At 53.7% G+C, this 13,520-nt stretch overlaps 1 protein-coding gene across 1 annotated transcript in view; it reads right to left on the minus strand.

Moving 5' to 3' along the window:
• Window positions 1-244: 244 nt before the first annotated feature.
• Window positions 245-13,520, minus strand: part of LOC127477584 (hydrocephalus-inducing protein homolog) — a 91,560-nt gene continuing 78,284 nt past the window's right edge. Inside the window, exons 12-25 of the mRNA XM_051802086.1 lie at window positions 11,752-11,984; window positions 10,783-11,032; window positions 10,017-10,160; window positions 8,400-8,543; window positions 7,586-7,899; window positions 6,534-6,924; window positions 5,946-6,044; window positions 5,147-5,356; window positions 4,155-4,292; window positions 2,943-3,120; window positions 2,351-2,421; window positions 1,499-1,632; window positions 466-602; window positions 245-267 (exon numbers count right to left, since the gene is read on the minus strand). Coding sequence (XP_051658046.1) covers window positions 260-267; window positions 466-602; window positions 1,499-1,632; window positions 2,351-2,421; window positions 2,943-3,120; window positions 4,155-4,292; window positions 5,147-5,356; window positions 5,946-6,044; window positions 6,534-6,924; window positions 7,586-7,899; window positions 8,400-8,543; window positions 10,017-10,160; window positions 10,783-11,032; window positions 11,752-11,984 — 2,451 coding nt within the window. The 3' untranslated portion in view covers window positions 245-259. The remainder of the gene's footprint in view (window positions 268-465; window positions 603-1,498; window positions 1,633-2,350; window positions 2,422-2,942; window positions 3,121-4,154; window positions 4,293-5,146; window positions 5,357-5,945; window positions 6,045-6,533; window positions 6,925-7,585; window positions 7,900-8,399; window positions 8,544-10,016; window positions 10,161-10,782; window positions 11,033-11,751; window positions 11,985-13,520) is intronic.

Genomic DNA, 13,520 nt, shown 5'->3' on the forward strand with positions numbered 1-13,520 from the left:
ATTCACTCTGTGATGGAAGTGCAGATTTGCCTCCAGGCCTCTTTTGGAAGCCTACTTTGATCCACCAGAGGATCAAACAGGCTGTTTCCTCAATAAAGGCCGAACACAAGAGCTGTGACAGCGTGAACTCCAGACAAAGCACTTTCCAGCCACAACAGATCCCATCTGTCTGCAACACCCCCAGAGCGCCCAAAGAAACTTGATGCTGATGGGAACCGAAGGCAGAAGATGCTGGCAGGTGAGGAGGGTAATCAGCCCATCAGGCCCCTGCAGGGAAGCGTCAGGGCAGCCCCAGGCAGGCCAGGTCCCTGGGCACGGCTGGCCAGGAGAATTCTGGCCCTGAAGCTCCCAGCAGGGGCACTAGGAGGAAGAAGCTCAAAAAACCTCCCCATGTGCAGTGGCTTAAGCCAATCTGTCTGAGACAGCTCCCTGCAGCCCACGGGAAGCCTCTCCAGCACTGGTTACCTGTGTCACGCAGGGCACGTTCATTGGCCTGGACGGCCACTGGGTACCTCCAGGTGTTGGTGATCTTCACAGTGCAGCTTTTACTGTAACCCTGAACAACAGTGCCCATGTCCAGGATGTACTCGGGCAGCTCAACTCTGGAAGGAGGAGTAAGGACAGTCCTTAAACAACAGCATGGCCACACGTTCAAGTAGATGGAAGATTCAAATAAAGTGGACATTTCTGTACTCACTGCTGTAAAAACTCAACTCAAGCCTACAAAACCCAAGGCCTGACCATCTGGGAATGACTTTGGGAAGTTATGGGGAGTGCAGGTCCTGGGTTTCATCAGCTTCCAATGGGACCCGAAAATAAAATTAGTTTTCAATGGACTCTGGTCACAGCTCCTCTGCTACAAAAAGCTAGTGTAGGTAAATCCATTGGACCTCCAGTGGTCTCAGTGAAAACGCTTCTCCTGGTGCACAGCCCAAGCCTGAAATTGCTTCCGAGCCTTGGAATAAGATTTGCACAGGAAAACTTCGCTGCTCACATGAAGGATCTGTTTTGCAAAGCATCTTCTTCCTGAACTGGAGCCTCCCATGCCCAGGCAGCATCATGAAGGAGCAAAGGGAAGGACCAAGTTACCCAGATAAGCCCTGCCAGCCCACCAGCATCAAAGCCACCTTTTGCTTAGGGGGCTCTGTCAGTCAGAACCAAGAGAGCAGCTTGGAGTTCTCTTTCCGAGCTGGTCAGCAGGGACAGTGTCTGTGCTGTCTGGAAGGGCTTGATGGTCTGCACTGGGCCCTCGCAGCTCTAAGAACAGGACCTTGCACCTGTGGGGAGCTGAGCAGCTCCAAAGCTCAGCGCGGCGCTGGGGAAGGGAGGACAGTCAGCTGCTCACGAGCTATTGCTGCCACAGCTACTGGGATCAGACCCAATCTGAAGTGCCCACTGTTCCCAGCTCTGCATGCACAAGGAGCTCTCAGGAGCAGGGGACACTGCTGGCTGTTGCCCTCAGGGCACCTGCAGAGAGGGAACAGGAGCCCCTACTCACTTGACAAGCTTCTGAGGAATGCTCTTGTTAAAGACAGTGTCCTCTGGGGGGCAGGAGATGAGGGTTGGCTGCAGCTCCAGAGCATTCTCCTTTATCAGCATCTGCTCCATCTCCATCCTCAGCCAAGCCTTTGCCTGAGGGAAGGGAAGGCAGTGGCTGGTTAGCAAAGGCCCTTCCCAAGGCCCAGGCTTGTATCTAAAGAGGATCCCACCCTGCTCTTGTTGAAAGGGGGAATGGGGTCCTCCTGGCTGCTCAGTGTCACATTCTGCTCTCCTAGCCAGGACCTTCTCTCCAGGGAAATAACTGCAGCATCTGTGCCTTCCCACCCACTGCTAGAAAAGCTGATCTGGTCAGACAGACAAGCCAGCAGCCTTCCAGAGCTTCAAGTATTTGCCTGTCCCCAACCAGTGCCAAAGCAGCTTGGACAAAAGCTGTCTTGAAAAGGGAACCCCGACCAAGCTACTGCCTGTTGGAGTTGAGTACTGCCAGCACAGTCCCAGGGCACAGTCAGGCTGCTGTTCCTAAGGTCTGTAAACCTGCTAGGGCTTGATTTGGGAGCAACAAACTCCCCAGCAAGGGGAGTAGCTGGGGAGCTTGGTACATCTCCAGGAGAGACCACGACCAGAGGTGGGGCAACGCTGAGCTGATGAATGTTTGTGGTCAGGTGTGGGCAGGGAGGTGCCAAGTGCCAGCAGGGCACTGAGAAGCTGTTGTGGGGTGTTGTGGGGTGCCAGGGCCTCAAGTGACATGGGGAGGGTGGCATGTGCCAAATGGGACTGCAGCTGTTCCTACCACGATGCCAGGGCCCTTCGCGTGTCGCTTCCTGATTCGAGCCTTCCTCCAAACACTTACTTTCTTGTCCTGCTTGTCCTTTTTCAGCTTTTCTTTCGCCTGTTTCAATAGCCTCTCGTATTTTTCACTTCCTGAAGGAAGAAAACATTCACAAATAGAAGTGTGGGTGCAGTGCCAATGCCATTGAAGCTGAGAAGTCCCACTCCCCCGAATGCTGGTCTCTCCCAGAAACAACCCATCAATGGAAAGCCGTCTCTGGAAAGTGGATGCTGCTGCTCGTCTCTGAATCCTCATGTTCACTCCCACCCATCTTCCTCCCCACAGAGGAGCATCTCATCCCCTGCAGTGTCATGCAAATCCATCCCTGCCAAAAGCCCTGCCAGTCTCTTACAGCTTTCCCAAGCTTTTCTGTCTAGCCATCTTTCCAGGCCTCTGACGGAAGTGCTGGCAAGAGCTGCAGGATGGTTACTTGGACAAAGCCTACATGTGCTTGTCTGCTCAAGACTCAGGAAGCAACCAGAGGGGTGAGTGTTGGTCTGGCAGCCCTGCAACCTCCAGGCTTGGTGGAGATGGGTGTGAGCTGCCCTCTGGGCGTTACAGCCAGGAAAACCCCAGTGGGGACTTTGCTGGGGAGCAGACGGGCAGTGCTCACCTCTGATGCTCCAGGGCAGGTCCAGACAGATCCCAGCAAAGATCGCCTCTCCTTTCAGGGAGATTTCTACCGGTTTCAGGTGACCCACTTGAACCTGGAAAGTCCTGCAGAAGACTCCTGGCACTCCTGGCAGGTAATAGAGCTTCAGCACCTGCTCCTTGCCAGGTTCAATGGAAGCCTGCAAGGGACAGGAGAAGAGGGAGGCAATGCATCAAAGAGGGTGTGATGGAGGAAGGCTCAGGCCACAGACAGGCTGAGAAGAGAAGACAGTTTCTCTCTGGAAAAAAATGTCAGACCACATCACCTTCTACCTTCCTCGTGCCCAAAAGCCCAAGCCTCCAAGGCGAGGGTGCAGAGGGTGCAGTGTGTCCTTCCCAGGGCTCCTAAGGCTGCACCCCCAGCAGAGCCTGCCCTGTGCTCAGCGTGAGCACGGCTCTGCTGCTAACGGGGTTTGCCCTCTGCCAGCGAGAGCCAGGCTGAACAGGTGAGAGCTCTTTTGCCACCACTGGGGAAGAGGAGCGAAGCGCCCACACTCTCAGCCCGGCCAGCAGCTCCTGCCACCCCTTGTAGGAGACAGGCAGGAAGAAATGGGAAAGCCAATCGGCTTCCTCTTCCCATGGCAAAGAGGGACAAAGACAGGAACACTGCTTCACCTCAAAGACATCCAGGCAGCACTGAGAAGCTGGGACAGTGGTGGGATGCTCCAAATTCCTCTCTTGGCTCTTCCAGCCCCGCTCCTCCCTGGCCCCCTCACTGCCCCACAAAGCTGCTCCAGAGCAGCACAGCTGGGGGGAGGGAAGGACCAGCACAGGGGCTGTGACACTTTCTGGCAGAGCAGCTTCAAGCCCAAGCAAGGAATATGTAAGTGCTGCTTAGTCCTGTCTGATCCCACAGCTGGGGTAAGGTGACCCTCAGAAGAGCCTCAGTGCCAGCACAGCCACAGAGCTCAGCAGTTGGGGGCCAAGGAGTGACCAAACTGCTCGTGCCTCCCACCGGTGGCTGCCCTGGGATGGCAGAGCCACTTGCCAGCCAAGGCCACGGGGCAGTCTGTTAGGATGGCACTTGCTTGACCTTCTCTGCCCCCAGCAGCAATTGCTTACAGCCCGGTCTCTTCTTATGGCTGGGTTTGGTTTTATTTGCCCCCCTTTTTTCTCTTTAACCCTCTCCTTGGCCACCTGACACAGGGCTGGGTCAGTCAATTGTGCCACTCACTGTGCTGGGCAGGACCATGAGCACACCAGGCAGAGGCTTGTCTGCAGTGCCAGTGCTGGGGCTCTGCACCACGTAGGTGAATCCGACCTTCCCGTCGTTCCGCAGGGTGACCTCGGCTCTGGTGACTTCGTTAAAGAGCTGGAGAGGACAGAGGAGTGGGAAGTTACAGACACAGGCCTGCTGCTGAGAATCTATTTCCTCTTTCATGGGGTTGAAAGCAGACACACCACAGGAGCAGGGACTGGGAACGAGCTACGGGCACTTGGGAACGTGGGGAACCCGCAGGCACAGGGACCTGCACAGGAACAGAGTTCTGGCAGCACGCAGAGGGGCAGGAACAACCATGGGAGGGCCAATAAGAAATGAAGCAGGGGACACGGGCCCTCTGCACTCTGAGGGGTCACCAACAGCCAGGAGAAACAAAGGAGGTGGCATCGAGGCTTTCCAGAAGAAAAGGCGCCTGCATGCAAATACTGGCAAGCAACACACCAGCCAAAAGGGAGACAGACGGGGCACCAAGACAGGGACAGCAGCTGGAAAGACCTGTGGACTTTTAACTGAGAAGTAGGAAAGTGGGGATTATTCTGGGACATTCTCTCCAACTGCAGTGACTGGAAGCCCAACCGGGTTATTTTGTGGATTAAGCAAGAGCATTAAACAAGAGCATCTCACTGGAGCTCAGGCTTTAGGAGTGGATCAGCAGAGGGATGTCTCAGGGACGTGTCCCTCTGGACATCCCCACTGGGATCCTGCTTGCTCCAGGAGGCAGCATTAGGCACCCTGAAGAGAAGGAATTCCCAACATTCTAGAGGGGGGTGGAGACAGCCATTGCAAAGCAGTCTGGATGCCAGACAAATCCCTCCAAGGTTGTGCTTCCAAGCCCCAGAGCCAACAAAGGAGCTGGGAAGGGGAGGGAGCCCTGGGCCGGGCTGGGCAGCAACCTGCTGGTGATGGTCCCAAGGCAGCAGCTCTGCCAGGAGAAGGGGTGGTACCTGCAGCCCACAGTTGATCTCCTCGATGCTCAGGTGGTAGGTGAGGACCGAAGTCTCTCCCCTCAGCTCCACCTCGTAGGTCGGGCCTCCCTCCACCCGGCACAGCGCTGTGACACGGGCGATGATGTTGGCATGGCCAAAGAAGGTGAAGGGCACCTGCTGGCTCTTGCCCGGCTGCAGCACACCGGACACCGGCTGGACACCAAAAACCTGCAGGAGGGGAGGAGGGATCGAGTCGTTGAGCGTGGAAATGGGTGCGGAAGAGCAGCCGTGGCTTGGAGCAAAGCACAACCGTAGCTGGAGGGGCCTATTCCTCAAACACCAGCCAGAAGCATCCTAATCTCATCCTGCCTCCATGCCACTGACCAGTGGAGGGAGCATGGCCAAAGTCTTCTGCCATACTCACTGCTCAATGCATTAATTAATACCAGACATTAAAGTAAACTGGGATGTCTCCTGGCAGCAAGACATTCTCTCTGCTGCAGAACTTGCCTTTAAAACCGGTTTTTACTGCCTTCAGAAAAGCAGGAGACTCAGAGGTGAGAGCTCTTGGAGCTGAGGGGAAGACTCCAGCCCAGCTCATCTGACTCCTGAGGCTTTTCCCTCTCTCTCTGACTTACAGGCTGCTCTCTCAAGGTGCTACACCAAAAGCTCCTGAAAAATATCCTGTTGAGCACCTGATGAGGTACCAGGGGAGCAATGCCCTCCCTGGGTGCTGCAGAGGGAGTTCTGTAGCTCTGGGGGCAACAGACCTGCTTGCCACGCTGAAAACGTGCAAGCGAGAGAGATTCCCACTCACCTCCTCCGCTCTGAAGCCAGGGGCCTCTGCCTCCACCGACTGCCCAGACCCCTTCGTCTCCACTGAGCTCCGAGGCCCTGCAGCAGTGGATGGTGGCACCTGGAAGACAAGGCACTTTCCATTCCAGGACACAGCCACCTTGCCAAGTCTTACTCTATAAAGGGCAGCTCTGGGGCCGTCACTGCAATGCCGGCTCGTGGGGTGAAGGCAGAGACCTGAAAACGGGTGCTCTAGCTGGGTTGGGAAGGGGGTACATGGAGATCAGGATTTGGCACGGTTTGCTACAGGAAGGAAACTGGGAGCCTTCTCATCATGATGCAGAAAAGCCTCATTTTACATTGTAAAGAAAACAAGCCAAAAAATCCCCAACTCAGCATAAGTCTGTAGGATCAGAGTGGGCTTCTTCAAAGAAAAGTATCCTATTTCTCCCTCCCCAGACACCCCATGTCCAGCCACTGGCCCTGCTGCCCAGCCCACTCTCAGGGCACAGAACAGCAGGGCAGCAAAAGGGGAGGTCAGCATGAGCACGGCTTTTTGGTGGCAAGCTGGGGGAGGCAACACAAGTGGCAGGTGCACAAGAAAACCCACCTTTGCTTCCGGGGAGGCCTCTGAATGTGATGACTTTTGGGAAGAGTCCTGCTTTGTTTCCAGAGAGTTCTCTGGATGTGGTGACTGTTCAGGAGAATCGTCCTCTGTTTCCAGGGAGCCCTCTGAATCCGATGACTCTTCAGAAGAATCCCATTCTGTTTCCAGGGAGTTCTCTGAATCTGATGACTCTTGGGAAGAATTCTGTTCTGTTTCCAGGCAGTTTGCTGAATGTGATGATTGTTGGGAAGAGTCCTGTGCTGCTTCCGGGGCTTTGGCTGGCTCCCGCACACTTCCAGGCCTGAAGTACCTCCTTGAATAACGCCCACACTCAACACAGCCGAACCTGGCCATTTGTGGTTGGGGTCTGAATCTAGGTGGGGAAGGTATGAACCTGGAAAACAACATAACCATGATCGCGGACCTGCAGTGGGAGGGAGGGACACCTGCACGAGCAATTCCTCGTCAGGATGCAGCCCCTGGGTGGGTGCAGGTGTGATGAGCTCAGAAAGGGGGTGTCTCAGAAAAGGAGAAGGAAGGGGAAGGTAGCAAGATGTTCAGCATCAGCTCAGGTGCTAACTAGCTCTTTCTGTGACGTAATTTGGGACTTTCTGGGCATCCTCCAGCACTTCCAGGCCAAGGCTGGGAATGCAGAGAAGGTAGCAAGGAGCAGAGAGCAGTTTCTCTGCTCGCAGAGAGGACCCATTCCAAAGCAGAGGGGCCAAAGGGCTGTGAAAGTGCCTCCACCAGCACTGTGGAGGCGGGACTAGGAGCCCTTCACCAAGGTGGTCACTGCCTCACGCCACAGAGGTCTGAGAAAGCAGATTTCCCTACCAGCTTTCCTTCCCAGAGGAAACCAGGAGGGGGACTACAGCAGCACCAAACTCATGGAAAACGCCTATTCCCTGAGCATCCAGCCTGACCACGGCTGGTCGGTGTTATTTCCACAAGGGAAAGTCAAAAGCAGTTTGTCAGATGCCAGGCAAACAGCTTTGGTCTTTGCAAAGTACAAACAGGACACCAGAGCTTCCAGGAGAGGGCAAAGGTGCACATACCCTGTCAGGTACTCCTTGCTGTTCACCCGGAATGACCAGTGGTAGTGGGCAGGAATTGGGCTGCAGTTGGTCATCTCCAGGTAACGCACTTGTTTTGCGCCATTCGCGATGCAACCGAAGTCCAGCGCTTTGGTCGGGATACGGAGATTCGGGAAGTAGACCTCTCCCCGAACGGTGATCTCTTCCTCATGAGGATGTTCCACCAGCTGGATCTTCATAGTCTTCTCTGCTACCCAGCTGATCGGATCCTTTTCATAGGCTGGGTTAAAGCCGATGGAGAGATGAAGTTCCTGCCCTGCCTCCATCTTCACAGGCTGCAAGGAGACAAGGAGTGTCAGTCACCCACACGATGAAGTCCCAAGGTCTGACAGCACAAAACCGTAAACGCTCCAAGTGTGACCCCAGCACGGCCTTCCCAGTCCACCCTTCAGTTCTTTACAAGGGAGGCTCTGACTGCAAGCACCACACTCCGGTGGGGGATTCTCAGGCTCCTGTTTCTGTGCTCAGCAGCAATACAAGAGGATGGCTGCTGGAGAGCTGGGGTGCTCTCCAGGAGACACCTCTGCTGCATGGCTTGCCCACACCTGGCTGCCTGCTCCCTTCCCCTTGTATCTTAAGAGCCAGGAGGGATCTTTCCAATTCAGATGAGTTTTTGCTTCCTTCAGCAGCTCTGCTGACTCAGTTCACAGTTCAGGCCAGTCCACTGCTGACTCTATGGAATAAACTTCTTGACTCGAGGACCTCCCAACAGAAGGGCACCACCACAGCCCTCCCTCTTCAAAGCCCACTGGCAGGAGGGTCCTTGGCTGCTCACCTGGGCCCCTGCAGGGAGGGGCTGATGGTCTGCATCACAGATTAGGAACGGCTGCTCCAAGTCCAGCAAAAGGTGGAATGGCAGGCAGCAGGTGTTTTTTAAAGACAGAGGCTTGTACTGAAGAGTCAGGACATCATCGGGGTGCTACAGAAACAGGAGACAAGGAAAAACAACCTCAAGGAACCACAGACCTCCTTCCCCTTCCAACGCATTTCACATTTTTCAACCTCAGAAGTGCATACATCTCTATTTACTCTTTTTCTTTGATTCTAAACCTTCCAGGACATATTTCCCTAGAGCTGATTCTTTACACGTTTCGAAACCCCAGCCTCCCCTGGGAGACAAGGAAACACTTCCATGAACAGAGGAGGGAATAGGCTCCTGAGAGGAGGCAGCTGCTTGAACAAGATCAAAGGCAGAAAGTGACCCCAGAACGTTTGTCTCCAGTTTTGTCTCCTCTCTTGGGCAGAACAGCACAAGATGATCTTCCCTCACATACAGTCATTTCTCACAGCCTTATTGGCTCCAGCAGCCTCCTAGAAGCAGTGATGCCAGCCAGAAGAGAAAAGCAAGCAGGATTTGGCCCTTCGTGGAGATCCTGCAGCAGCCCAAGGTCAGCTTTGAACATTCCATGAACATGTGGCCAGCCAGAAACCTCAACAGTCCCTCTGCAATGTGTGTCCTGCTGCCTCTGCCACAGGCACATGGTGTCTATAACCTCCAAGCTATGATCAGCCTAAGCTCCTTCTTCTTGTTTGTGCATTGTGGTGGGCTTCTTGCACGGGGCAGAGAAACCAGAGTTTGGGAAACTAGTTCTGGATGTACTGATATCAAACAGCTGCAGCGCCAGAGCACTCCATAAATCAGTGTGGCATCAAGCAGAGCACAAGCAGGCATCAGGGAGAGCTGAAAAGCTGCTCATTACATCCAAACTGCCCGTTCCCAGAATTCGGTGCTTCCGTGGAAGCCTGGTAACCTGAGGAGAGACCCGAAACCACAGAAACTAAAAAATGCAACATTTTTGTTTCCCTGAAGCCAGAGCTTCCTTTAGAAACATGTTGTTATGCTCAGGGAATGATGATGCAGAAGTTGGGATCCAGAGACTAAAGGGCACCTGCTTTGCCTCAGTGGCATCATCACTGCAGCTGCAGGACGCGTGTGGGTCCTTAGAAGCAGGTGAGGCTTGGGGAAATGCACAGAGCTGTACCATAGAGCTATACCATAGAGCATCCATGCCAACAGCAGAGAAGGCAAAGACACACAGCAGATGACAGGTTTTTCCTCATCAGCCTGAGGAATTCACAGGAATCTCTGGTTTTCCCAGCTTCCCTACTTCACCGTGCGTTGGAGGATCCTCAAAAACCTCCCTTGACAGTGAGCACAGAAACTGGCATTTCTCTCCAGGTGGCCACGGTCCCCCTCAGCAGTGCGGCTGGAGCCACAATTCTACTTTGAGGAAGCTAAAAACCAGTCTCATCTCTAAAAACATCCTCACTTACCTTACAAAGTGCCTCAGGAAGGGTAAAGAGGGCTGTTAACACAAGCACACACCCCCCCCCCACGAGCTCTCTCGCTGAGCCATGCTGTTAAATGCCAGGATGCAATCCAGAGACTTACCTTCTCCACACGGAAAGTGATTGCCTTGGATGATATTTGCACAGCGGGAGAAATGAACTTGCAGGTGACCTTTGTCTTGATTATCTCTTTCTTTGTTATCTCTGGCTTCACGACTGTCTCACACACAAGCTTCTCCTCCACGTCCTGCATGCAAGAGTCACTTGTCACCAGTGCTGCTGGCAGGGTGTCCAGCAAACACCCTGCGTTGGCTCCTCACCCCCCATGGGCCACAAAGTTACAGACACTGCCCCCTTTTCTTCCTGTGCTGCTGCAGCCTATTTCTTCTGTGCTCCAATGGCCCTAACACTGCACCCCAATAGCCACAAAAGGCACTCGTGAGACACTCCCTCCCTTCACAGGGCTTCTCTTTTACTCTCTGCTTACTCCAGAGAAACCACTTGGCACTTGCTTAATTCACTTTCTGCTTGGGCTCCTGCTTTAAGCGTAACCTATTTTCTCTGCCCTTCCTTTGTGCCTCAGCAGGTGACACTGGTAACCCCCTGTTTGCCCCCAAGAAGCAATACTTCCTTCAGCCCGTATTTTGGGATCAGCATTGGGGTTTGGTAGCTATGGAATCACAAAAAAGCCTTAGCAACCGATGGTGGCCAGCAAGGAAAGCCACTGGTGCTGCCATGGAAACCTGTAGCCTTAAACATTGTCTTGAAGGCCCTTGCTCATTTGCCCAGGCAAATGTCAAGGGGCTGCAGGAGAAGCCCCAGTGCAGGGGACCTGATGGGGAAGGCTCAGCCCTTGGCAGGGACCTCACCTGGACAGTGCTGGAGAAGCCTTCCAGCACCAGCTCCATAGTCTCGCCTGGCTGCAGATTCATACTCCGTGGCCGCAGCTTAAATACGGGGGTGGTGTGTCTCTGGGAAGCGTTTTTGCCCTTGGTGACACAGAGGGCAGGGAGAGGATGACGCTGTCGAAAGGGGCTGAAACCTTCTGTGCCCCAGTACAGCCGCTGGAACTGACGCCCCTTGTTTGTCACGTTGAACCGGAAAACGCAGGGAACGAGGCTGGAGGAGAAGCAGAGATGGAAAAGGTCATGGGAGCTGCTATTTCCCTGCAGTCAAGTGCTCTTAGTGAGCAATCTGAAGCGTTAATAGCTTGGAGACCATCTTCCCTTCCCGCTCTTAATGTGGACCAGAAACAATGTCTGATGCCCTTCTGATGTCGTTATTGCAAAGAGTAAGAGGTTTACACTGGTAATGTAGTATTTCCACAGCTTCCCTCAGCACAAGAGACTTCCTTCATCACCATGGGCTTTTTCCCTCACCATCCTGGGCTTCCCTTAATGGATGCAGACTGAAACCATCACTTTGAGAACAGTTCACCACCGAGAAGGCCACAAGAAGAGCATCAATGGGATGCCATTGGAATCCATGCAGCGGTGATATTTTCTCTACTTAATCTGTCTCTTTGTCATTCTCTTTCTCTCCCCCTTTCTCTCTTTTTCCCATTTCTTTTTATCTCTCTCTTCCTCATATTTACTGTTAAATAAAAACCCGTACTATTAACTTTGGCATACGGTCTCGCTTGCCCCTTAATTCGGGCAGAGGCGTCTCTCTAATGATTTAAGGAACCTGAGCATAACAACATGTTTCTAAAGGAAGCTCTGGCTTCAGGGAAACAAAGCCAGGGCCTGGAGCACTGTAAAAGATTTAGCCTGAAAGTCTACAGCATAACTGCTCCTTGCTGAGCCAAGAGGAGAGGCAGGAGTTAAGAGATCTCTTACTTGAACTGGGGTTCCAAATTCAGCTCCGGCGCAAACGGTTTGTCAATGGTAATTGTGGTGCCGATGCCCACAGCCTGGATGGGGATGACACTGGTAAGGCTGTTCTCAATGAACAGCTTCATGCTGTCTTCAAATCTCCCTGTGTCACCCAGGTTTGCCGTGACAACCACAGGAACCTCAGCCTTGGCAGGGACCACTCCTTCCCTGGGTTCAATACTCCAGCATTTGCCATCCTGGAAGACAAGGCAAACATGCATTTAGGATGGAAACCATGGACCTTGGTGACTTGTGGGGTGTGAGAAAAGGAACGACTACAGAGAGGAGGGTAAAAAGCATAAAGCCTTCATTTCCCTAAATCTAAGCTACTGTGTCTGGGCAAGAGCAGAGCTTATACAACCTGTATTTTACCCGCCTTGAACCCATTTTAACAGACTTTTAAGTTTTGCCCAACCCAAGGGATGCTCCTCCTCAGGAGAATGTTATTCCCCCTCCAGTCTTTTCTTGGAGTGTATGCCAAGGGAAGCTACTTTCTCTCTTCTGGTTTCCCCACAGCAGAGTTGGGTTTTCACAAAGGCTCAAGGCTGCAGAAAGCCACGACTGCTCCAATCCCACCACAGCAGCCACACAGCTGCAGGATACTGCTGAGAGCCTGAAGACTAACTCTGCAAAACCGCTTGAGCAAAAGCCCAGCACCAAAGTCCTCATCCCTGAAGGACCAAAGCCCTGGCTTCCCACTGAGCATCAGCTGCCAAGAGGTGCCCCAGAGCCCTTGGCTTTGGAAAAGTCAGCTCTAAATGCTTATAGCAGGGCAGGAAAACAGGAAGCAGAAAGAAAACTGCCCTGTGGGCATGGCCCAGCCTTCCCACTCTGGTCCTCTGCTTTCTCATGGACTTCCCTCTGTGGATGGGGTAAGAAAGCTGCAAGCTGCCCTGGGGAGGGAGGCAAGGCCTTCCACTGGGACAGCCGTACAGACACAGCTCGGCAGGTCCCGGCCTGGGATGAGCATGCAAAAACTATTATCTCCATGCCAGCACCACCCATCCGAGTTGGCTTGCTCTCTGCAGGGGTGGAGAGCAGAACTTCATTGTGGAGTTGAAGAAAGCTGCCCTGGAAATCCCTCACTTGGAGGTTACATTTCCTCCCCAAACACCTGGGAAAGCAGCAAGTGGAAAACTCACTCTCCTCCTCCTTGGCCCAGGAGGCTGAGCCTGGACTCTCCCCCACCGCCTGCTGCTTTATCCACAGACACAACCACGCCCACCGTGTCGGGGCTGGCTTCAATCAGCTCCAGCAGTCCAGCCCACTCAGCACGGAGGAGAACAAACCTCCCCCCAAGGCTATGGAGGCCACAGGCCCCAGAGGTGCACAATCCCTGCAGCTGTGTCTGTGTGCAACAGCCCTGCTGCTCTGAGCCCCAGGAAGGGGAAACTCCTCTCCCCACCCAGAGCTTGAGGCCAGACCTCACACTCTGGTCTCTACCATTAACAGCACTTTGGCACAAAGCAAATGTAGGTGGTATGAGGAAACCACGGGGAAATCCTTGCCCTCTCAGGAGCAAAGGGCCACTGGCTCCTCTTCATCTCAGAGCTCCAAAAACCCAACCTGCACCGCTAAATACCTTCCCCAAAATAAAGGGAGAACTTGTAACCACAATCCAGACTTGCTTCTGCTCCTACAGCTCTGCAAACTGTTTCACGGAAGGTTGTCCCAGCTAAAACCACCTGCAGAGCCAGGCTCCTCTTGCCTCGGATGGAATCTCTTGTCTCCCC

Source organism: Manacus candei, unplaced genomic scaffold (assembly GCF_025592945.1).
Source record: "Manacus candei isolate 608988 ecotype Guabito, Panama unplaced genomic scaffold, ASM2559294v1 h1tg000055l, whole genome shotgun sequence".
Lineage (NCBI taxonomy): Eukaryota > Metazoa > Chordata > Aves > Passeriformes > Pipridae > Manacus > Manacus candei.